The 22,824-nt window shown below is 42.2% G+C and overlaps 2 protein-coding genes across 4 annotated transcripts in view; one reads left to right on the plus strand and one right to left on the minus strand.

Moving 5' to 3' along the window:
- FAF2 (Fas associated factor family member 2) overlaps nucleotides 1-11,093 on the plus strand; it is a 35,343-nt gene extending 24,250 nt beyond the window's left edge. Inside the window, exons 3-11 of the mRNA XM_054978194.1 lie at nucleotides 42-176; nucleotides 1,074-1,150; nucleotides 1,472-1,610; nucleotides 2,138-2,223; nucleotides 2,309-2,400; nucleotides 3,477-3,654; nucleotides 5,877-6,048; nucleotides 9,112-9,255; nucleotides 10,339-11,093. Coding sequence (XP_054834169.1) covers nucleotides 42-176; nucleotides 1,074-1,150; nucleotides 1,472-1,610; nucleotides 2,138-2,223; nucleotides 2,309-2,400; nucleotides 3,477-3,654; nucleotides 5,877-6,048; nucleotides 9,112-9,255; nucleotides 10,339-10,521 — 1,206 coding nt within the window. The 3' untranslated portion in view covers nucleotides 10,522-11,093. The remainder of the gene's footprint in view (nucleotides 1-41; nucleotides 177-1,073; nucleotides 1,151-1,471; nucleotides 1,611-2,137; nucleotides 2,224-2,308; nucleotides 2,401-3,476; nucleotides 3,655-5,876; nucleotides 6,049-9,111; nucleotides 9,256-10,338) is intronic.
- Nucleotides 11,094-21,530: 10,437 nt separating this feature from the next.
- RNF44 (ring finger protein 44) overlaps nucleotides 21,531-22,824 on the minus strand; it is a 58,942-nt gene continuing 57,648 nt past the window's right edge. For all 3 annotated transcript variants that reach the window (XM_054976803.1, XM_054976802.1, XM_054976804.1), the window contains one exon: nucleotides 21,531-22,480. In XM_054976803.1, the coding sequence (XP_054832778.1) occupies nucleotides 22,418-22,480 (63 nt within the window). In that variant the 3' untranslated portion in view covers nucleotides 21,531-22,417. The remainder of the gene's footprint in view (nucleotides 22,481-22,824) is intronic.

The raw sequence follows: 22,824 nt of genomic DNA on the forward strand, positions 1-22,824 counted from the left end.
TTTCTTCATTAAAAAGATTATACTTTATCCTCCATCTATAGGCAGCTGTTCAGGATCGACTGAATGAACAAGAGGGTGTCCCAAGTGTCTTCAATCCCCCACCTTCTCGACCGCTACAGGTCAACACAGCCGACCACAGGATTTACAGCTATGTTGTTTCAAGACCACAACCAAGGGCAAGTTATTTTATCACTGCATTTTGCTTAATTAGAGATGTTCTTTTTGCCAATACTGTGAAACAGTGCACCAACAGAGAAGGGAAAGTATTTTCCTGTGAGTTGCCTGAGTCTTGGAACACCTAGGGTTTGTCACCTTGGTTCAGCTTGAATTCTGTTGTTGTTGTTGTTGAAGATTGTTCTTGTGTAAACTCTCCTTATTCCCTCCACATCTGATGTTTCATTTTTATTCTTTAATTCTTTAAAATATTTGTATTCTTTTACTTACAGTCTTTTCTGGTTGCTCAAATCTACAAGCAACAAATCAAAATAAAAACATTATAAAGCAAATAATGCTATTGTAAAAATAAAATAGTTGCTCCAAAATGTGTACTTCCTCAAAATAAATTGTTGTACTGCATTTCAGGTGGTGGTGTTTATGATTTTCTTATATAGCTTCTTTCTGTTAGTGGAAGTCCAGTGTGAAGTAGCCCTTAGTTAGCTTTACTAATATGTATAGTGTTAGTGTTTTCCATTCTTATGATATAGAAAGTAGATGATACTTAAACCAAACCTTGGTTAATTGTTTTTAGTAGTTCCCAAATGACCTTGAAGGTAAAGAAAAGTCTTATGTACAACTCCTACATATTCTTCTCAGAGAGCAAGTATTTTGTAGTGGTTAGTGTGTTAAACTAGAACTTGTGAACTTGTGGGGTTAAATCCCTCGTTGGTCGTGAGGCTTACTGGATAACCTTGGGCCAATCACACTCTCTCAATTTGCCTTGAGATTAAATTTCAAGTTGGCGGCTTCCAGGCTTCTGCTGTGATCCTCCCCTCCACATACTAAGAGATAAGACAGTTAGGATTGTTCTTAGAAGAAATACACTGATAAACACCTAACTCTTTTTGTTGTTTCAGGGCTTGTTAGGATGGGGTTACTATTTGATAATGCTTCCATTCCGATTTACATATTACACATTACTTGATATATTTAGGTAAGTTCATTATATGTTTGTGTTAGGCTTATTTTTTATTCTGAACTTTGACAGTATTGTCTAGATAAAGCAGGTACTGGTCTATTGATGGACAAGTGGCCAGTCTTCGGCAGAGCCTATTTTGCTAATTTTTTTGCTAGTTGTTGAAATTTTCGAAATTGAAATCACTACACCTGCTTTGTAAAATTAAAATGCATTAGTAGACAATGGGGTTCTACTTTTAAAAAGAAATATAGAGTAGCCCAGAGTGGTCAGTCTACCCATGTTCTTGAGGTTCTGAATACCAAGAAAGCTGATGCTTCATCTTTTACATTTTCATAGGTTTGCTTTGCGTTTCATACGCCCAGATCCTCGTAGTCGGGTCACTGACCCCGTGGGTGACATTGTTTCATTTATTCATATGTTTGAAGAAAAATATGGAAGGACACATCCTGTCTTTTACCAGGGAACATACAGCCAGGTTGGTATAAGTAGTGGACTCCAGAGTATGTAGAGTGTCATGTTGGTATAATTTGTATTGGAGAGGGGTTGCTCTTAAAATTTCCCTTCAGGTAAAATTTCTCCTTTACAAAAGTAAGCACATGGAGATATAGATCAAAACAGTAATGGAAAATGCTACCACAAAACAATGACTAGGGAATGGAAGTGCTTAGCTAAGAGCATCACCTTCAGAGGTGTGTTCTTTAGGTAACTGATATGGATGATTATGAAGCCACTGACTGGAGACCATGTAAAGGTCAGCAGTATATGTATTGCTCTTTACTGACAACACTGAGGGACCAGGAGGACTGGAGGGACTTTCAGATCTTTTCTCAGAGGATCTAGCAATGCACAATAATGTGGAGAAACTTCTGACACAGTCTCTTTGTATGCTTTGCATCATGGATGGAAGCAAAGTAATTTCTCATTGATTGGCACTTGCCACTTGGGAACATTGCCAAACTATCTGGTTTTATCTCTCTAAATTTATTTCTACTTTCTCTCAAGGCACTGAATGATGCAAAGAGGGAGCTGCGCTTCCTCCTGGTTTACCTTCATGGCGATGACCATCAAGATACTGATGAATTCTGTCGGTAGGTTAGTTGAGAATTTTCTTAAGTTGAGACATATATGGGTTCTAGATATGGCTTCAAGTGTTTCTCTTATCACTCCCTACAGCAACACGCTTTCTGCACCTGAAGTGATCACCCTTATAAATACAAGGATGCTTTTCTGGGCTTGTTCCACAAATAAACCTGAAGGATACAGAGGTAATGCCATCTTACCCACTTTTGCCTTGCTGATGTAACTCACATTTTAAAGAGATGCTCACTTACTCCAGGTTTACTCTAGGGTGTGTGTGCATAGGATTACAGACTGCAATCATGTGCATATTTCTAGAGGGGAGAGGATTGCTCTGCGCTTAATGAGGCATGTACAAAGTAAATGTTCAGACAAGCTGTCTTCATGGCAGCTGTTTTTCATTTAGTCTTACCTCTTTTTACTAGATGGGTGAACAGCCTCAGGCAATCTACAAACCTTAGGTAATACTTCAATTTATGTGGCCAAATAAGAACTTAAAAATTATTCCTTCAATCCTCCTGTTCCTATTTTATCAAAGCTAAAAAAATCTTATGCCTGCGGCATGTATCCTGGCTGCTTTCAAGGACCACGTTGATATGTTGCTGAATCAGGAACTTGTGGTCATCTGTGGATGGAAGTCTGCTAAATTTCAGTTACCTACCCACAGTCAGATCTTAATATCCTGAGAGAGCTCATGAACCCCTATCAGTGAATGATTTCTCAGCTATTAAACTCTAACAACTATTAAGACTATCACCTTAAAGATTCTTCTAAAGGTTGTGTTCTTTTTCCCTCATGATTTCTTTGGTGTCTTCTCCTTAATTAAAGAATTTGACTTCTGTCTTGTCTAGTGCTGCTGATTCTTAAAAATACCATTTTCCTGGAAAGGGTGCTTTTATGTCATTAATAGTGAAGAATCCTTTAGTACTGAGTCTCCAATAGGAATTCACTTTTGGAATGGAACTCAGACAGGACAAATCCCTCCTCATCTTAAGTGTCAGCTATGAAAGCCAGGAGTTGAAGAAGAGTAGTTCCTCAGTCCTCTGGGGAGGTGCTATAGCACAAGATTTTTATGCAGAAGATCCCAGGTATGGCTAGTTAGAAGAATCACAAGTAAGAGAACCGGAAACCTTTGAGACAACTGCTGGTCAAAGTAGACAGTTTCTTGACTAGAAGAACAAAGTGTTTAAGCCAGATGTGTGTCTTTATAAGTGCCTTTGTTTGCTGAGATTGCCAGTAGTGATTACAGTTTGTGTTTGTCTAGTGTCTCAAGCTCTGCGTGAGAACACTTACCCATTTCTGGCAATGATCATGTTGAAAGATCGCAGAATGACTGTAGTGGGAAGATTAGAAGGACTCATCCAACCTGATGATCTCATTAATCAGCTGACATTCGTCATGGATGCCAACCAGACCTACCTGGTGTCTGAGCGCCTGGAAAGGTATTCAGCTGGAAACATCCCATCTCTGTCTCCCTTCCATCTCTCCCTTGCCCTGCCCCACAATGTGCTTTGAGTTTGGTCAAGGGGAGCAAAATATAATCAACACCAGGAACAGGCAATTCCAGCATGTGCATTGAATGTGACCTTTTTGTTTGGCAAAGCAGCTCTCTTGCCCCATTCCAAAAGCAGGAGGCATAGTCAAGCCAGACCGGAACAGACACAGCTCTCAAGACTCCTTTTGGACATGGAGCAGTGATGTTATCAACTTCAGCTCCTTCAAGTCCTCCTGCCAGTATATTTCAGTAGCCCTTACCTACAATATGCTGCTGTACTGCACAAGCTTACAGTCTTACCACTCAGTGCTCTGACTTGAAGCAGGGACACGAGGTTTCCAACTATCTATGCTGGGCTATTGCCTCTTTGAAAGCAGAAGCTAGCATTGCTGCTGTCTTAAATGAAGCTGTCTCTGTGCTCAGCGCAACCCTCATCACCTTGACATCTTCACAGGCATTTGCTGCATTTTATTTGGCATTCAGGCCTGAATGGTTGCCTGCCACAGTCCCCATGTTTGTTTGAAGTCTGTGGTCATTAATTCTTATGTGGGAAGACTGCCCACTATGGTGCTCAACCTGATCTGAGTATTTGGGCATATAGCATAACAGATCCCAGAGTTGGAAAAGATATTGTTAACTTCAGTTTAATGTAACATGACTTGATCTTCATATATGATACTGGCAAGTTGTTCCTGTGGCAGATGTTGCTAGCATAGGATATAAGAGATTGAGAGAAGCTACGTGCATTTAACAAGAATGGATTAGTGCATGGGAAGAGTGCCACCATTTTACTAACTCTAGCTGACTGCTGTTGATTTCTGCCATATTGCTACTGGTGCAAGAGAGCAGTCTCAATATGTTCTCTTGGGTTTTTAAGTTTCTCAGTTCAGTCAGAACCACAAAATAACAGGCCAGCATCAGAGGTGAAGATTGTTCAGCACTTGCTGGTCACACACCCTAGTAGGTGTTCAACCACTAATGAGGTCCCCTTTCCTGATGTTCTTCATTTGTTGCTACCTGCCTTCTCTAGCAGTCAGAGCAGGTGAGTGAGTGACAGTGGCTGTGAGGGGCGCAGCTGTTGCTCAGTCACTTGTCCTCTGGCCTGATGGCAGATCTACTTGGGGGCACACAGCAATCTAAAGCCAGTATTGAAAAAATGTATTCATATCTTTGTGACCTAATAAAAGTTGAGTTAAAAGATACTGACCTTTTCAAGAGATAAGTGGCACTGTGTGTGTGGGCCTGAAGGTGCTCTAAGACTTAGCTTTCTAATGAAATTGGAATGTTATTTTCTGTGGTATGCCCATTACTACCAAAGGAGATTTTTTTTGTTAGAATACATACCCATAATGTTTATACCCCCAGACTGTGAGGTGGTGCTCTTGGGAACAACAAGGCACCTTCAGAAGGATCAGGAGTACCTAGATTTCAGGAATGCACTCTTCCCCTCCATCCAAATTCTGAAAGTATAATCTCAGTTACTCAGTCCTTCATCATACCCTTTAGCTGAGTGGAGGGGCTCCTTCACCTTTGCCCTCATTATTCTAGGCAAGAGGCCAATAGGACCATCTTTAGACCCTCTGTAGCCAGAGGCAGTGTAACACCAGTCATCTAGCAGAACCTACAGAGATCACCAAGATTTTTGTCCAGTGGAACTTTAGAGACCAACAACATTTTTAGAGTGTAAGCTTTCAAGAGTCAATGCTCCCTTCAGAGTCACCTACAGAGGTCATGGGTAGTTTCCCCCCATCCATTGGTACATTCCACTTATTGAAACACTCGGGGTATGGGACTTATCAAAGCAACACAATTCTTGGCTTAATGCGTGAGCAGGGTTGGGGTTAAGTAATTGGCAATGAGTAAGGGAAAGCCATAACACTGCTCCAAAAAAAATTCTTCACATTTAATATCACTGATTCAGATTGCCAGGGCTCAGCTATGTGCAAGGGCGGGGGGGGGGGGGGAAGCATGTTAACTGAAAAATGAAGTCCTACAGACTGCAGCCATATGCCTAGTGGTGGCTATATGCCAGACTTAAGTGACACGCCCCTAACAACTGCTTCAGTTTGTGTAATGTTCCACACCTAGAAAGCAAATGTGAAATTTGTTCTTGATCACAGGCATTATTCTAATTACATTGAATGTGTACTAATAATGTTGCTTTGCCAGAGAAGAGAGAAACCAAACTCAGGTCCTGAGACAGCAACAGGATGAAGCATATCTGGCTTCCTTACGGGCAGATCAGGAGAAAGAACGCAAGAAAAAAGAAGAGCGGGAGAGGAAGAAAAGAAAGGAAGAGGAAGTGCAGCAGCAGAAGCTGGCAGAGGAGAGAAGGAGACGGGTAAGAAACAAATGTGTCAATAGCAGTGAATCACAATTTTCGATTCCAGGTTTCAAAAGGAATAGGTGGCCTACATGCCATATGTGTACTTCCTCATGGAAACTGACTTGTTACTGCCAATTAGAAACCAGACATTTTGCAAATGGGAATGAGGGAGAGACAGTTAATAATTCTCTTTGTGGTTGTCTAGCCTCAGTCTCATAGAACGAAGAACAATTCCCAACTCTTTAATCTAGATGTTGACTAAATACAGAATGAACACAGTAACATGAGATGCTCTGCAAAAAAAATAATAATGAAGCAATCCTAAAAGTACTACTTTCAGTAATTCTAAATGATATGAGCCATCATGATTCAGTGTTTCAGAACTGTGAACTCCTATATATTAAAAAAAATCCATGTTTTTTCTTCTGTGTACTTGTCTGGGTTCATTACTGTGGTGAACAGGCCTGTTCTGGGCCTAACTTATGCAAAGTATTATTCCTGTTTGACCAGAGTTTGCAAAACATGTTGGGAAAAACTGTTGGCCTGTGTCTGAGGAAAAAAATCATGCTATATGCCAGTTTGAGCCTTGTTAGTGTTATCAGCACCAGGTGCAACACCCCCTTGAAACTGCTAAGGGAGTCTAAGCACCAAGATCACCATGGCTGTGTTACATTCCATCTCATTAGCTTATCTTGAATCACCTTGGGTTTTCATTAGAGGAAGGGTGCTAGTGTAAGGACTTAATTCAGTTGCAGAGAATCAGGCCCTTATGTCACCACCATCTTCTGATTAGTCAGTCCCTCTTGCCCTATTCTTGGACTTTTGAGAATAAAGGTTGGTTTAGTTAGCTATACAACAGTTCCTCTAGGCTTTGGTTCTGACGTAATCATGCCTTTTCCACCTCGATCTTGGAGCCTGGGGTCTGGTCATGAGTCCTGGCCTGTAGCTATTTGGATTTACAATCATGCTTCTATGCCAGGGGCGTTAACATCAGACTTTGCATTGCTGATCAAATATTCCAGCAAATATGTTAGTGTTACGTTAACTAGTTTTCTTGTTTTACATTTCCTTTTATACACACTTTTTAGTTTAATCCTTTTATTTATTTATTAATCAACCAGTTATAGTTTATATTGGTGTAGTGTATTCTTGGTTCAACAGCTTCAGCTTGAATTCAGTGTTTGGTCCATGCTGCCTTGTAACTGTTGGTTGAGATTCAGCTTGCTGTGTCTCAAGTACAGTACAGTCAAGCCTGTGTTGTGGTTTCCACCTCAGTGCCAGGACTTAAAAGGAAATTTGGTGGCAAGCTACCATTTTGTTGGGTGGGTAGACCCTTGGCTGGGCTTCTCCTGACCTGTGAGCATGGCTTGGGTTCTCCACAATCACTCCTTGGGGAAATAATTCAAGTGGAACAGCAGTATTGCATCAAAAACGAAAGGAATCTTCTGTCACCTTGAAAGTTAATAGATGTATTGAATTTATTAGTTTCCAAAGTGTGTAATAGCTAGTTCATTTTCATGTTCATTTGTCCAGCTCTTAGAGTTGGGATTCTCAGCTGTAAATTCTCTTAATTTGCATATGTCTTTTCTAATACAGTTCTGAATCATATACATAGGCGGTGACTGCTTTTTATTATGTCAAATATATGCAGTATTGAAGTGCTTCTGTAATGTGCTGTTAATTACCAAGTATGTGCATATTGATCAATGAACCTGTATTAGTAGCAGAGAGAATTCTCATCACACAGTATAAGAAGTGTTCATGTTTAAGCAATCATAGCTGTTAGAGATGTCTAAATAATAATACTTTCCTCCATTAATACAGCTGTTGTGCACTGTAATAAATGTAATAGTATTTTGTTTCTAGATTTGTATGATCTGGCAACACAGTCCCTTTCCAGTGTGGTTATAATCTGCAGCAACTTTTTTTCTGTGGCTAATAAATTTTAAGGAGCCTTCATAATTGCATGGCATTACAGTATGAATTGGAGGCAAATCTCCTTTCTAGTAACTTCCAGAGCTGCTTCGTGACCCTGTATGATTTTTAATTCATGGTATTATTGTGGATGTTGGTCTTTCAGTGCCTCACTTTCAGGAGGGAACATGGTGGTCAAATTCTCTTATGAAAAACTTAGTTTCACTTGATTTTGCAGCTGGTATATTAGAACATGTTGGTATCACTAGATTCTCATTAATATCTCTTGCATTGAAAGATGAGTGGTTAGGAATATATGCAGAAATGTGCACTTCCCCCACAATGGAAATTTCACTGTGTATAATAATGTTAAGAGTGTATATTGTTAATATGAACAATGAGTATCATTGCTCATATTAAAAATATACAATGCAAAAGCATTAAAACTTCCATTTGTTAATTCATCCTTTCGGTGTCTGTTTTAATAGGTACATTCTTAATCTATCAAATCTTTTTTCCTTTGGCCCAGGCAGAGAACAGTAGAAATTAGTGGTATATTTTTTGCACTTTCGAGAAGATTTAACAACATAATCCAGTATGCCTTACAAAGAGCATAACCTAGCTAAATTTCTTCTCCGAAAGAGATTACAGCATGTTTGTTAACTCCCGTTGAATTAAAAGGGACTAGAGCCAGTGTGGTGTAGAGGTTAGAGAGTAGGATAAGATCTGGGAGACCCAGATTCAAATCCCCACTCTGCTTACTTGGTGGCCTTGGGCCAGCCATTCTCGTAATGTAACCTATCTCATACGGCAAATGTGAGGATAAAATGGAGAGAAGCTTGCTTTGGATCCCTCTTGGGGAAGGAAAGCAGGGCATAAATATCTAAATATATAACTTTGAGTGATGCCAAGTCTTAGCAGTACAAATTATTTCACAGCCTTACCAAACTCTTGCTGGTATCCTGTATGTCATATTTGTTCTTGACAATATCTATAGGAAAGAAGACTTTACAATTCTGTTTTAAGGCATGGTTAAGATGCAGTGACTGTCATTGCTGATATCCTGTTAACCGCTACTTTGTCTAAAAGCTTATAATGCTATTTGGATTTCGTCAAACCTGTGGATGTGCTGCCTATTCACATCTCCATTATCTTTCTCTACAGACTTTGCAGGAGGAGAAAGAACGTAGATCTGAATGCCTTCCACCTGAACCTCATCCTGATGACCCGGAAAGTGTCAAAATCATCTTCAAAATGCCCAATGACTCAAGGGTGGAGCGGCGATTCCATTTTACGCAGTCATTAACGGTGAGGATGGAGCAGAGATTTGTACTTTTCATCTGGTGGGAAATATTTCGATGACTAGAGAACACAAATTTTAAGTTTCTTAGTACCTTGCTGGCAATGCGGAAGAGGAGCACAATGTACAATGATGTGGAAACTGTACAGCAAAGTTGAAAAGACAAAGCAAAATAGAACAGTGTTTTGATTCATTTGTTATGCTTTTTATTGGCTAATGCATATCCTAGCAAGAACATTGTCATGAGCTTAGGTAAGAGAGGCTTGCTTGAGGCTGCTTAATTTACTCTTTAATTTATTAGGGATTTCTACCTGGATTTCCTGTTTGCAGAAATACTTGCTTTCCTTTGGGCCACACAGTCCTTCAACAAGCAGTACCTCTGTGGAAATAGGAAGCTTGTTTTTGTTCATATTTATTATTATTTATTTATTTTATTCGATTTATACCCCGTCGTCCCCACAGATGGGTTCAGGGCGTCTATCGACATTAAAAAATACATTAAAATCACAAAAACAAAAAACCAATAATTTTTAAAAAATCATTAAAATAGTCCAGGAGCAGGCTATTTAGACAAATATTGGGAGTCTGTATACGGGCATAGCAGATGGCTGAGGGTAGCCCCAGAAGAAGTGGTGGTCTTAGATGGAAAAGGAGGACACCCGCTGGCATTCAGCCAAAGGCCTGGCGGAACATCTCCGTTTTACAGGCCCTGCGAAACTGTAATAGGGCCCGCAGGGCCCGGATCTCCAGCGGGCCCTGCAGGGGACATAATGGAAGAAGCAGTCCCGCAGGTGTGCAGGTCCCAGTTTGTGAAGGGCTTTAAACACCATCCTTGAACCGGATCCGGAACTCCACTGGGCGCCAGGAGCAGGCATAGTCATGATATCAAAGGAAACGGATGTATTCTGATTTTCCATGGGCTTCCCTCTTTACATTTTCATGATAACATAGTCTTCTTCAAGGGATCTTATTTTCTTCAGCACAGAAAAATTAAAATGGCAATCATTGCATTGAACTGCTTTATTCCACAGCTACAAAAACTTCTTAGTGAGACAAGTCCTGTGTCAAGTAATTCTCTTCTACTTCTCCAGGTGATCCATGACTTCCTATTCTCTTTGAAAGAGAGCCCAGAGAAGTTCCAGATAGAGGCCAACTTCCCTCGTCGTGTCCTGCCCTGCCTTCCCTCAGAGGAGTGGCCTAATCCACCTACACTCCAAGAAGCTGGACTCAGCCACACGGAAGTTCTTTTTGTGCAGGACCTCACGGACGATTGACACTTTTCCAAAATACAGAGATGGAAAAAGATTCCTATTATAATACAATATTTTTTTTAAAGACTGCTGCGTACAGATGAGGGATCAGAGACTATGTGGCTTTGGCCAGCCGCACCATGTGTCTGCACTGGCGAGAGAAACTGCACACTCACGCACACTCAACCCTTTTACATTCAGAGGGCAGATGGGAGGGGCCATGACTACCCTCCCAAGAGGAGATCAGGAATGGCAGCTCTTGGTAAATATTGCTTTTATTGAAAATGATATATCCCAACTTTCTGACATTAGAAAATCTGATACTTGCTGCTTGTGACAGCCAGAGGACAACATAACCTGTGGACAAAAAAAAAAATCTTCTACCCAGGTTTTGGTGGGATAAGCAGCAGAGGGGTTTCTTCCAGCTTCTCACTCTGTATAAATCTTTTGCTTTGTATTGACCAAAGGAGAATGGGGTTACAGTGGTATTCTTTTTTTAAAGGAGCTGGTTGACATTCTTAACCACGGGTTCTTTTTCCCCAGGGTTGTTAGCCTGTGTAGTGTAATAAACTCTGCCTCTAGTGTGCCTGTGCTAACACTTCTGACTGTCAGTGTCTTACTGCCTTCCCAGGTTGTGCCTGATCCAGACACACTGCTTAGTTTGAATGGTGGCCTAACACACCCTGTATACCCATAGACTAAATTCCCTTAGTCTTTTATAGTATCATTCTGGACTTGGCATGTTTGCCTTCATTGCAGCCCCTAGCTTGCCTTGGCTTGTTCTGGAGAGGTTTTTGATTGTAAGGGATGCCTTCAGTCCAGCTGTAGAGGTGTCTGTAGTAAAGACTGGAAGAAAGGTAGAAAAGATAGCAGAAATCTTTCTAGTCTGTTGAGTATGGCATTATTATTAGTGGTCATAGGTGTGCTAGCTGTTGACCCAGAAAAGGTTGCTTAAATAAATGATGTTCCAACAGGACCCTATAGAACTCTAAGGGTTATATTCAACTTCTGCAGCACATACTGTTCACTGTAGCAACAACAACAGTGTGCTTATATACCACCCTTCTGGACAGATTAGTGCCACACTCAGAGCAGTGAACAGTCAGTGTTCCTATTATCCCCACAATACAGCTGGGCTGCTGGGGCTGTGAGGAATGGCTTACCCATGGCCACCTGCAGAGTTCATGGCAGTAGTGGGAGTCAAACTAGCCAAGTGCTAATTCGGAGCCCAACCATTTAACCATAATGTTACAGCTGCTGTCATGACTACTCCCTTCATCTCTAATAAGAGGAAAGAGATTGAGCTTGCACCATTTGACAATGGAATGTTTGTGAGGTCAGAAAGCTCTCTTCAGTCATCTTTCCAACTAACCAGACTATCCTAGTTATTTTTTTTCTTAGTCTTGTGGAAGTTGACAGAGTACAAGCTTAATCTGCACACATTCCGTTAGGTTCCTGAATACCTCTGGCTCCTGTTCCATTGTGTATTTTAGGGAACATCTGGCCTCTCAAAAATTGGCAGTATTTGGAATCTGAGCTGGAATTATAAAATACAGTATTTTATTTGCCCAGGCAACTTCCCTTCTCTATTTTATTTGGCTTAATCTGAAGCACAAGAATACTAGTTTTTCAGTATGACATTTTATCATAGGAGTCCGATCAAATATTTAGTTGAGTAAGATTTGCAAAAAGGAGAGATTGAAGAAAAGGAGTCCAGTCACACCTTAGGCTAACAATTCATTCCAGTATAAGTGAACTCTAACTCATGGAAGCTTATGCTGGAATATATTTTGTTAGTCTTCAAGGTGCAACTGGATTCCTATTTAATTTCACTACAACAGACTAACATGGATATTGTAAGGACAAAGAACACCTTGTTCTTTTGCAGGAAGGGATACAGCCTTAATATTGATCTTATGCTGTAGCGTAGTAGTAGTAGTAGTAGTAGTAGTAGCTGGGTCTGTCATTTGTTGTGTGTATACACACACACACACCTTTCTTCATTGAATTGAGACTAAATGTTAGTCTCCTAGCTATTGCCAAAGTATCCAATTTCTCAATTCTGAAACTAGTAGAAAAGTTATGCTTCAGTTCCTCTCTTTGTAGACCCAAACACCTTGGTGCTTGTTGCAAAAAAGGAGCAAGCAGAGTTCTTGGATAGAACAGACTGAAGCAAAATACTGTGCTGTTGACTCTTTTTCAGTAAAGTTTTTCCTATTTGTCACTTCCTTTTAGTTTTGTGGTCACACAAACTGCTGCAATACATTGTTAGGAGGAGGCACAGCATATGTTCAGTGTTATTCATAGAAAGCAAATAGGAGAACTGTTTTGAGTTGGAAACTACATAACTAGTTACTGAAGTTGTGTTATCTATTGTAATAGTTTGGGTAGAACTAAAGACCAAAGGATATATGGAGGTAGCTACTTGCGGAGACTCCTGGATTACAGGATAGCAAACACTGCAGGCAACCAATGAACAACGCAATAGGACTAGGACAACAGAATTAGAAAACTTATCGTGGGAAGGCGAAGAACCTGATTTACTTTTAAAAGGGTGCTTGGAAGAATGAAGCTGTCTTTTCTGTGCTCCATCTTCTTTCTGCTTAGCTGTTTTGAGTGTCAGAGCCAGGCTGCAAGCAAAGAGGCTGGGGCTATTGACTGTGGGGAGGTAAGGTGGAGAAAGATTCAGCTCCCATCATCTGTGTATACTTTTTCATGTAGAAATTAGTCTTCTCACCTCCAACTGTATATGAGAATAGGGCAGAGTTAACTGTCCCAATCACATCATAGGATAGTTGTGATTAAAAAAAACCTGATGGCAGTGAGATGGAAGCAATTCACAAGCTACTGCTTCATTCTCAGCTAGTCTGCAAAGCAGTCCAGTTGAAGGAATACAGTATCTTACTGTTTTTAAGTGCCATAATATTCTGCCACAGCCTTTCTATTAAGCAAAGATTTCCCTAAAACAGGACCCTGCAGTAGTTATTTCCATTTGAACCTTATGTATGTGCTAATCTGATTATCTGTCAATCTATCTAGCCATGAACAAAATTATTTCTAAAAGGTTGGTCATCACAGAAAAGTTTTAAGTCTTTAAAGAGAAGGCTAAAGCCTTTTTGAAATGACATGCCTTTTCCAGATATTTTTGTTGTGCTTGGATAATTAAGGGATATAATTTACACCCTTAAGAATTATGGATTTTAAACTCCCAACTTTTTTGTGGAGGTCTTTGTTGGAAATACATAAAGGGCTAATTTTTGCTGGATTGTAATATAACTGAATCCCTCTGAAATCAATAGAAGTGGTGATAAAGTCCCATTGGAAATAATGGAATAACTCTTCTGGGTTTTTTTTTGGGGTTGATTATGGGTGTGTTAATTTTTAATTCAACGCTCTTCCTGGGGTTAGGTGCAGAGTTTGCATTGTCCCTGGCTGAAGCAGCATAAGGTAGACTTTTTAAAAACACTTGGGGTAGGACCACACTTTCTGCAGGAGCCCAGCAGTAAACTGAGTTTTGTCAAGCAGACCATTTGTTTTTCATGTTCTTGGGAATCTATCCTCTGCAGTTCTCCTAGTAGCAAGAAGGCCACAAGGCCACCTCTGTATCTGTGCGCCATTCATGGCAGCCTAGTCTGTTCAGTCTTCTCTAATTGGCCTAATATACTCAGCTGCTTCCAAGGCTTGTTCTTGTTTTAGCTCAAGGGCTCTTCTGCTGCTTTTCTTTCATGAGCTTTCAGTGGGGATGTAGTTGCATCTACCCCAAAAAGAGTATACGTTTACTCTAGCACTGCAGTACTTCCCAGTTTAGAGGAGAGTCAAGTGCTCTTGTTCTTCTCCAAATGAAATACTTCACTGCTGTCAAACTATTGTTTCTGTGGCAGAATAAATGTATCCCCAAACTATGGTTGTTGGGGGTTTTCCGGGCTGTATTGCCGTGGTCTTGGCATTGTAGTTCCTGACGTTTCGCCAGCAGCTGTGGCTGGCATCTTCAGAGGTGTAGCACCAAAAGACAGAGACAGAGATCTTGGTGCTACACCTCTGAAGATGCCAGCCACAGCTGCTGGCGAAACGTCAGGAACTACAATGCCAAGACCACGGCAATACAGCCCGGAAAACCCCCAACAACCATCGTTCTCCGGCCGTGAAAGCCTTCGACAATATATCCCCAAACTGCTTACTGCCCCACTCTTGGCAGCTTAAGGGTTCGGTTTTGCTTCAGAAATCTGCTTCAGTCCCTATAGTAATATATTAAGTTGGCTTCAGTCAGTCTGTGTCTACCAGTCCCATTGCCATTACTTTTGTCTGTGCCTCATAGTGGTAGCACAACAAAAGAAAGTGGTAGCTCCCCTGCTGACAAGAGTGGGACAGGACCTGAACACTACTCGGGCACAGAGGCAAGTGGATCCAGTAGTCTAAGGGAATCACTGGGAATCACCCATAGTGAGTCCCAACTTGAATCTAGGTTCTTCGTGCATTACACTCTTGTACCTTACAGAAACAGATGACTTATTACTGTCCCTTTCGAAGACCAGATAGGGAGCAAGCAGGTTGCAAGCTGGGGCTTGACTCCTGGTACGCTTGTCAGCTCTTAAAGATTGAAAAGCTTGCATAGTGTGGCAGGCAGAAGGCCCTTCTTATGAAAAAGACTGTTGGCCTCTTAAGTAGCATTTTCCATTCTTCTGTTAAGGTCTCAGTTGCCGAGAGTTTTGACAGAGAAAATGTGCCTCTAAGGTGGTAATACTCGGCACCTTCGGAGCTATGTGTCTCTCTTTGAGATGTCACCTTTGGTTCTTTGGGCAGTTCCCCAATGTGGCATCTTGCTCATGCTTTAGGAAATTGTACAAGGCCCTTGCCTGGAGGGGGCTTGTATTTGGCAGGTAGTTACCACCTTGCAACAGCTCACAGCAGAGGAATGGATAAGCTGCAATGTTCCCTGAGGTGTAGGACTTAGAACAGGAATGAAAGTAAATGTGGCTGGTTTTGGTTGATGGCAACTGCAGTTCTTCATGAGCTGTGTAGTGAGTACTACTCGTAAGGGCTAAACTATGCACAATGTGGGAGATTATCAGAAGTGCCTGCGTAAGTAGGCAAAAATTGCTTGTGCATACACGCACTGATGCAGGGTGGAAAGATTTAAGACTTCATTTAAACTGTACCTGCCCCTTCTCTAGTCCCATAAGCAAAACAGTGCTAAGCATCTTGTTTCTCCTACTAAATAAACAGCAGTGTACTGTATGAGAGAGTGCATGTTGCATTTGCAAAACTGCAAGTCCCTATAATGCTACTAATGATTTTTGGAAGGACTTGCTAGCATGCTTTTGTAGAGAGCAAGGGCACCAGACCACCTGCTTTGAGGCAGCAGGTCAACAATGGGAGGACACTCATTGGTAAAAAAAAGAAGCTAAACACCAGATGGTGTAGCAAATAACAAACTATGGTTTGTTTGGTTGTTATTCACTACACCCTCTGGTGTTTAGCTTCTCTTTATGGCTCCAGGTCCCCTGTCCACAGTTCCAATGAGACCTTAACTCTGCATTCTCTACTTCCTCCTATGCAGCTATCACATGCTTGTAGCTCAGTTAGCCCCATACTGATAACTCAATATTAAGGATGGGTCCTTGGTTTGAAAAGGTTGGAGATTACTGTGTTGGAGGCCTGGTATAAACTGAGGTTGTGTCCCTTTCCCTACAACAGCCAGAGCAGAAGCAACTTATCATTTTCTTGAGGAATATGTGATCTGCCTGTGTACGTAATGAAAGTAAACACTGACATCATCCCAAAGCTTTTGAGGCTTTGATGACAAAACTATAGGGTTGTGATGGGTAAACTTTTTACTAGCTCCTACTGGCTGAAGCTCTGCTGTCCTGCTAGATAAACCCAAACTACACTGCTTTGAGTTGGCTGTGGTGTTAAATTTTCCATGAGCCACTGCTGTTGCTTCCTTGAGATTTAGCTGGAAGAGTAGTGATGACATCAGGAAACACACCTGGCTGAAAGCCTCAGAAGATGTATATTCCTTTTCAGCACAAGTTTGACAGCTGTCGTAGACCAAAGTGCCACACAGTACAATGATAGCAAATCTAATAATTTCTTTCTGATCTAAATTCCCTTCTTCAGAATCACTGGTTTTGATCAAAGCCCTTGCAAATAGCCTGAGACTGACTGTAGTGGAATCCCACACTACTTGTGGGGGGAGCCATAACCAAGGACAAGACATACTGACTGACTATTTTTAAAAGAGGTAGGCTAAGAATCCAAATTTGTTGGGGCCTAGACTTCCATATTTCCTGCTGGAACACACATGCTACTCCAGATGGGAGATTGTAGCTCCAGGTGGGAGACTGTACAAGTATAATTTCATAAAAGAACAAATTCCAGGGGTGGCATGGAGTGAGCTGCCTCTGTGATAAAAGCTCCCCGCACCCCTCAAATGCACTGAGGATAGTTGTAGTTACTTCAGGATAAAAGCAAGAATGGTCAAGGGCTGCTGCCTCATGATGGTGGTAACTTGGAATAAAATCGACTGGTGGTACCACTAGTAGCCTTGGTTTTTAAACCAGATCAGTTTGCTGGTATGTGACACATGCTATCACAAGGCAGATTCAGCACATTTGAACACTTTGGCGGTGCCAGCTGCCTCACCTTACACCAATAACAGCCAATCATTTACAAAGGTATTAGTTTAAATACAACCTTATTTCAGAGCTTATTCATACTTTGGCCTAGAAGACCCCTTCCAAAAATAAACCATTGATACCCCACAAGCAAGTCAGTACTCTCAACAGTTTTGTTTGTCTTCTGAGCTGAGATGCTTTAGGCTGTGGCAGTGAATGCAACATACAAAATACTATAAAGGAAGCCCACTGTATTCCACATGATAGCTTGCCCTTGGTTTTTTCTACCATGGTGTTGTAACAGCCAGAACTGTAATCTACAGGTTTCTTGATCTAACAGGTGTCTCACTAAATGGCCTAATGGAATACCAAAACAATGCCTCTCCTTGGAAGGTTGTCCCATAAACCAGTATAAAATGAGCATGTATTCAATGAGTCCAAACACCTCATCCTCACTGAAGCATGCAGATTAAGATTGTAGCTTTTCATGGTACATTTTGTTTGGATACTTTGATCTCGCACCAACACTGGCAACAAGTTAACCTTCAACATCTTTGCCCCCCTCCCCCACAAAAAGCATTAAGCAGGTATTTTCTGTAGAGCACTTGTCATTATTGTGACTACCTCTTGATAATCCTGTGAGAATAGGGTAAGGGCTGTTTGGAGCTCTTACTCCAGATTGAAAGGCCTTGCTCCACTATGGAGCTCAGTCAGCCTACCACTTCACAGGGTTGTGGTGACCCAAGAATGTCACTGTGAGCTCCTTATAGAAGGGCAGAAAAACCTCTTGAAAGCACGGCCTCTGGTAAGAGAAGAAACTGGCCTGCCCTCATTGGTATACATCATACATTTATTAGTGAATATCCCTCTCAAAATCAGCCACAACATTAAAAAAAATAATGATTGCACTACTTGGTCAAGCAGAACTAGCAACTTTCATTTTAAAAAAAGTACAAATCTGTTAAAAATTTCAATCAGTATAATACACATATATATAATACAACATACTAGTTATGTTAAATGCTACAAACCAATATGATTCCAATGGAATGGAAAAAAACAAACACTTTTAGAGATTTAAGAACCTTTTTTCTTCTCTATATATTAGCCTTTTTTCAAATACATACATGGGAAAATGAGGTAACTGTAAAATGTGCAAGTAACAGAGCAAAAAATTATATATATATATTTATATTATATATATATATATATATAAAACTTTCTAACACAGAACAAATGCCCTGGTGCCCTACAGGGAGATTCCTCTCCTTGTAGGGAGAAGCCAAGCTTTCCCTCTGGAGGGCACGGGACTGGTATAAAAGAACAGCAAACAGTCCACTATCCCACCACAGGAAATCATTGGTAAACAGTGGCATCTACAGCGCAATCAGCAATCACAAACATCCTAAATAAATGTTTTAGTAATTTTTTTGTTTTTTTAAATGATCATTTTAGCTGCTCATTGGAATAAATTCTGCAGCACACGAGCTGTGAGCTTTCGAGTCACCATCAGAAGAACCGTAAGGCTTTTCCACCCTCCCCACCTCCAATAACCTTTCTCGTGCCTCCCCTCCCCCCAAGGGAAAATAAAAAACATGATGGGGGAAGGAGAAGAGAGCACTTAACACAGATGGGCACCAGCACAATTCTGATTGGCTATAAACAAACATCCCCTGTGGGTTTTTATATATATATATATATATATATATATACATATACATATACATACACACACAGAGAGAGAGAGAGAGAGTAAAGACCTTTGGTTATTTGTGTTACTTGAAATAAGTTTTTGTTTTTAAAAAGCTGAAACAAAGGGAAAGGCTGGGGGGAGAGGAGGTGGGTCTGACACAAGGCACTGGCTTGACATGTGAGGGGACGGGAGGAATCAGTTAGTCACAGAAGGCGGGAAGGAGCTGCTGGTGTCTGTGCAGTTTTACTATGGCAAGTGGCCCATTCCTCTGGGTGTGTGCAAGGGCCAGTACTTGGCTTAGATATCCAGCTGCAGCTATTCTGATCCTCAGAAAAAATAGGGGTAGGAACAAAGAGGCTAATTATTTGGCCCTCTCTAAAATGACTGTATCATAACTTAGGTCAGCTAAAATGTAACAAGGAAAAAAATCATCATCCTTTATCTATCAGAAATTCAGGTCATTGATTTCTTTAAAAGAAAGCTGGGACCAGCCCAGAATTCAGTAGTTTCAAATGCTTATCTGGCAGCAGGCCAGCTGCTGCTCCTGAACAAAAGCCATTGTAAGTTGTAACACAACATACTTTGCTACTTCCTACTTTGCCTGCCTGATTGTGTGCCCGCATAATCCAAAGGCAGGAGCTGAAGGGTTGGGGGCTATTCTTATCCTGGACTGGGGGCCACAAACAGGTTCCCCCTCCCCTAATTTCAGATGGGTCAAGAATTCCAGCTACTGCCAGAAGGAATAGCTGCTCACCTCTGCCATGTAGTAAGCACCAGTGGCAAAAGGCCTGGTGGCCCAAGTCACACCCACAGACTTTCCCCTGCTTCAGAAGTGAGTATTGCTGAGAGCCGGTGTGCTCAGAAAAACACCGACAGCTACACTGCGCCTGCCCACTGTTTTAAGAAAGGCCACTTCCCCTCCCCAGCCACCATCAAAACTCAGAACTTCCTACAGAAAAGAGCAGAACTGGAAGCCAATTTTCCTTTGCAAATTCCATTCCCTCTGGGCTGATCCAAACTAATGTATCAGGGCACTGCACCTGTTCCATTAATGCCTCTTTGCTCTGGGACAAATGGCCACATAAATACAGTCACTCAGCAGCTTTGGAGGTCCCTGAACGAGTACATGGCCAAGCTTAGAGTTCTCTAGAAGCTACTGCTCTCATGTTCTACCACTCACTGTTCCCTTCAAAAGAGGGGAGGTAAGACCCAAAAAGGCCAAGTGGAGACTCCAAGTTGAATCAAGAATCACATGAGGGACAGATGGCGGAGAGCGCCCAGTTGAACAAGAGTTCAGCTTTGTGGCTTGTGGAAAACAAATTCTGACAAAGACCTGTGCTGCCAGACTTGCCCTGTTGAGTCACCCAAGTCAATGTAGGACAAGACTCCCAAGTTGTTAATAGCTGCAGAGAAAGGAGCATGTCATCAGGTGCAACTTCTCACACCTCTACAGCACCATAAAGGAAAAGCTGCACTTGCCAAAATTCTCCTTTTTAAGACAGCTATTAATGGCACAGGGCCCAAGCCTTTACTGAGCAAAGGAGGAAGTCAAAACAAGATTGCCACTGCCTCCTCCTGGCCCAACCCAATTTCCAATCTCTAAATTTGCAGAGGAGGTGGGGAGAGGAAAATGCCCCCAAAAGCGTTAACGGTCCTTGTGAGGTGTTGCGGACATGTGCAGTACAGTGCATGGCAGTAATCAGCTGAGCACAAAGAACTCCCTCTTCCCCACCCCACCCCATCACCCCACAGCTGGCTAGAGAGTTAGCCAATACCAAGTTCCAAGCTGGTCATAACATGCATGCATAATTTGTGAACATTTACATTAGGTTTTGTCATCCTTTCTGAGTCTTCTGCCAGGCTTCAGAACACAAACCAACTACACAGCGAGGGCTTCTCTCTTGCTCCACAGTATCATCATGCAAAACAACTTTTTTTGGACAATAACAGGTTTCTGTACCAGGGTGGCAGGTTGGTTGCTTTCTTGCTTCCAATCAGCAGGTGGTTTAGGTAGGATTGTGTGTGCAAACACAGGAAGGCACACAACTTTGAGTATATGCTTGTCATGGCAAAAAAAATAAATCCCACCCACGGTACCTGATCCAGGGTACAAACATCAGGCCATGCAGAAAAACTCACCAGGTGGTAGTGGCAGCATTATTAGGCCAAACTTGATGGGGGAGAGACAACACAAAAGGAGGAAAGGAATGAAAATGCCTGCCTTGGACCTACCTAAAAGGGAAGAAGGCTGATGCAGCACTGCATTGAGCATCCTGGAGAGATTGCCAGATGGGCTTTCCCCAGGACAGGTTAGTGCAAGGGTAGACAACAACAAGATTAATAAATAATTCCCCATCTGCTTTCTGCCCAGGATACTGCTGCCGAGAGCGTCACAGCTGCCCAACAGATTTTCAGGGGCTTAGCCTGAGGACAGTGTAGGAGAGTGCATGTGATTTCAGCCACAATGGCAGGATTGAAGGCTTCTGCTATGAACTGCCTGGCAAACATCTCCCTCCACAGGAGAAAACAGGGAGAGAAATGGCTCTCAGGAATATTTTTAAAATCAGTGGCAAGAACTTGATTCAAGGTTGCTTCCATGGAGACAGGTACTGAGAAGGAGTGGGGCACACAAATGTATCAGTTCTTCAGATGGGGTGCCCATGCATGTGTGAAGGGTGGACAAAAACAGGCAGGGTGGACAAAAAAAGGCAGAAGGGTCTGCTAGAACCTGATTCTCAAATCCCAAAAGACAAGCCTCAAAGAGAGACACTCCACCATACTAAGTATGGAGCAAACAGCCAGCTGCTTTAACAGAGATTTCCGCTTATACACACCTCCTTCCTTTTTCTAGGGGAAGGGGTGCGTAGGAATCCCCCAGCACCACCTCACTGCAACAGCAATGAGGGGGCAGGATATTGCTGGACCTTAAATGGGCCTTTTTCACTCCATCATTCCCTCCCCCCCGATGAGTTGTGGGAACAACCCTAAACCTTTACCCAACATCTCAGGCATGGGGTGGGGAAGAACCTGAGAAGCTGGAGGGACAAAGTATCTGGGTAAAGAAAAATTAGAAGGTGGCCCTGGGCCTTGATTTGAGTGGGGGCTGCTCACAACACAGTGTAGCAACCAACCCCCCCTTCCCCTCTCCACACACTACCTGCAGTGCAACACTTTGGCTGGTAGGACTGAAGCAGGCACTTCCTCACTTCTTCCTTTGAGCTGCTCTGCTTTCAAGGATCCCAACCAGCAATACCGGAAGGAGAAGAAGTCAGGCTAAGATCTGGGTCAGACAGCCAAAAAGGAAAGGAAACACAAACTCCAAAAAAAAAAAAAAAAGCAAACACCTGGAGAGTAATGGCGCAAGGATGGAGAGTCTTTGGAGTGCAAAGCACATAGGGATTGCCTCCCCCTACAAAGCGTGACACTGCAGAGCTGGCTCTGCCACCAGGCCCAGTCCATGCCACGGGGGGGAGGGGGAGGGGTGTCATACATTGCTTATATTCTCACCACATTCCAGGAGAGGCCCCAGAGGCTAAGCATACAGGCTGGCCCAAGCCCCTGGTCCAAGGTCCATATCCTGGAGTGAATTTGTGCAGCAGCTTGTCAACGAGCCTCACTCGGCTTCCCGGTGCACTTCTGAGGCATCCGCCCGGCAGATTGGGCATGTGCGGTTCGCCTACAAGGACCAAGGCAAGAATGAGACTTTGGAGGCAGCAGTCTAGTTGGCCTGCTACACCACAGGGACACCCAGACCTTTCTGTCCATCTCAGCATAACTGCCAGGTTGATACAGCAACATCCATTTCTGAGACACGGGACAAATCCTATCAATGTAAATGAAGCAGAATAAACTGTGTATACATGACTTGACCTAATCAGTTCCATTAATTTGGTCAATGTGGATTCTCCAAATACAAGGTACATGCTTCATATCTTCATGAAGCCAACTTTTTCCTGTTCCCCTGGCACAGATATATTTTAAAGGGGAAAGAACTGAATTATTGATGTGTACCCTTCAGCA

Source organism: Eublepharis macularius, chromosome 4, assembly GCF_028583425.1.
Source record: "Eublepharis macularius isolate TG4126 chromosome 4, MPM_Emac_v1.0, whole genome shotgun sequence".
Taxonomy (NCBI): domain Eukaryota; kingdom Metazoa; phylum Chordata; class Lepidosauria; order Squamata; family Eublepharidae; genus Eublepharis; species Eublepharis macularius.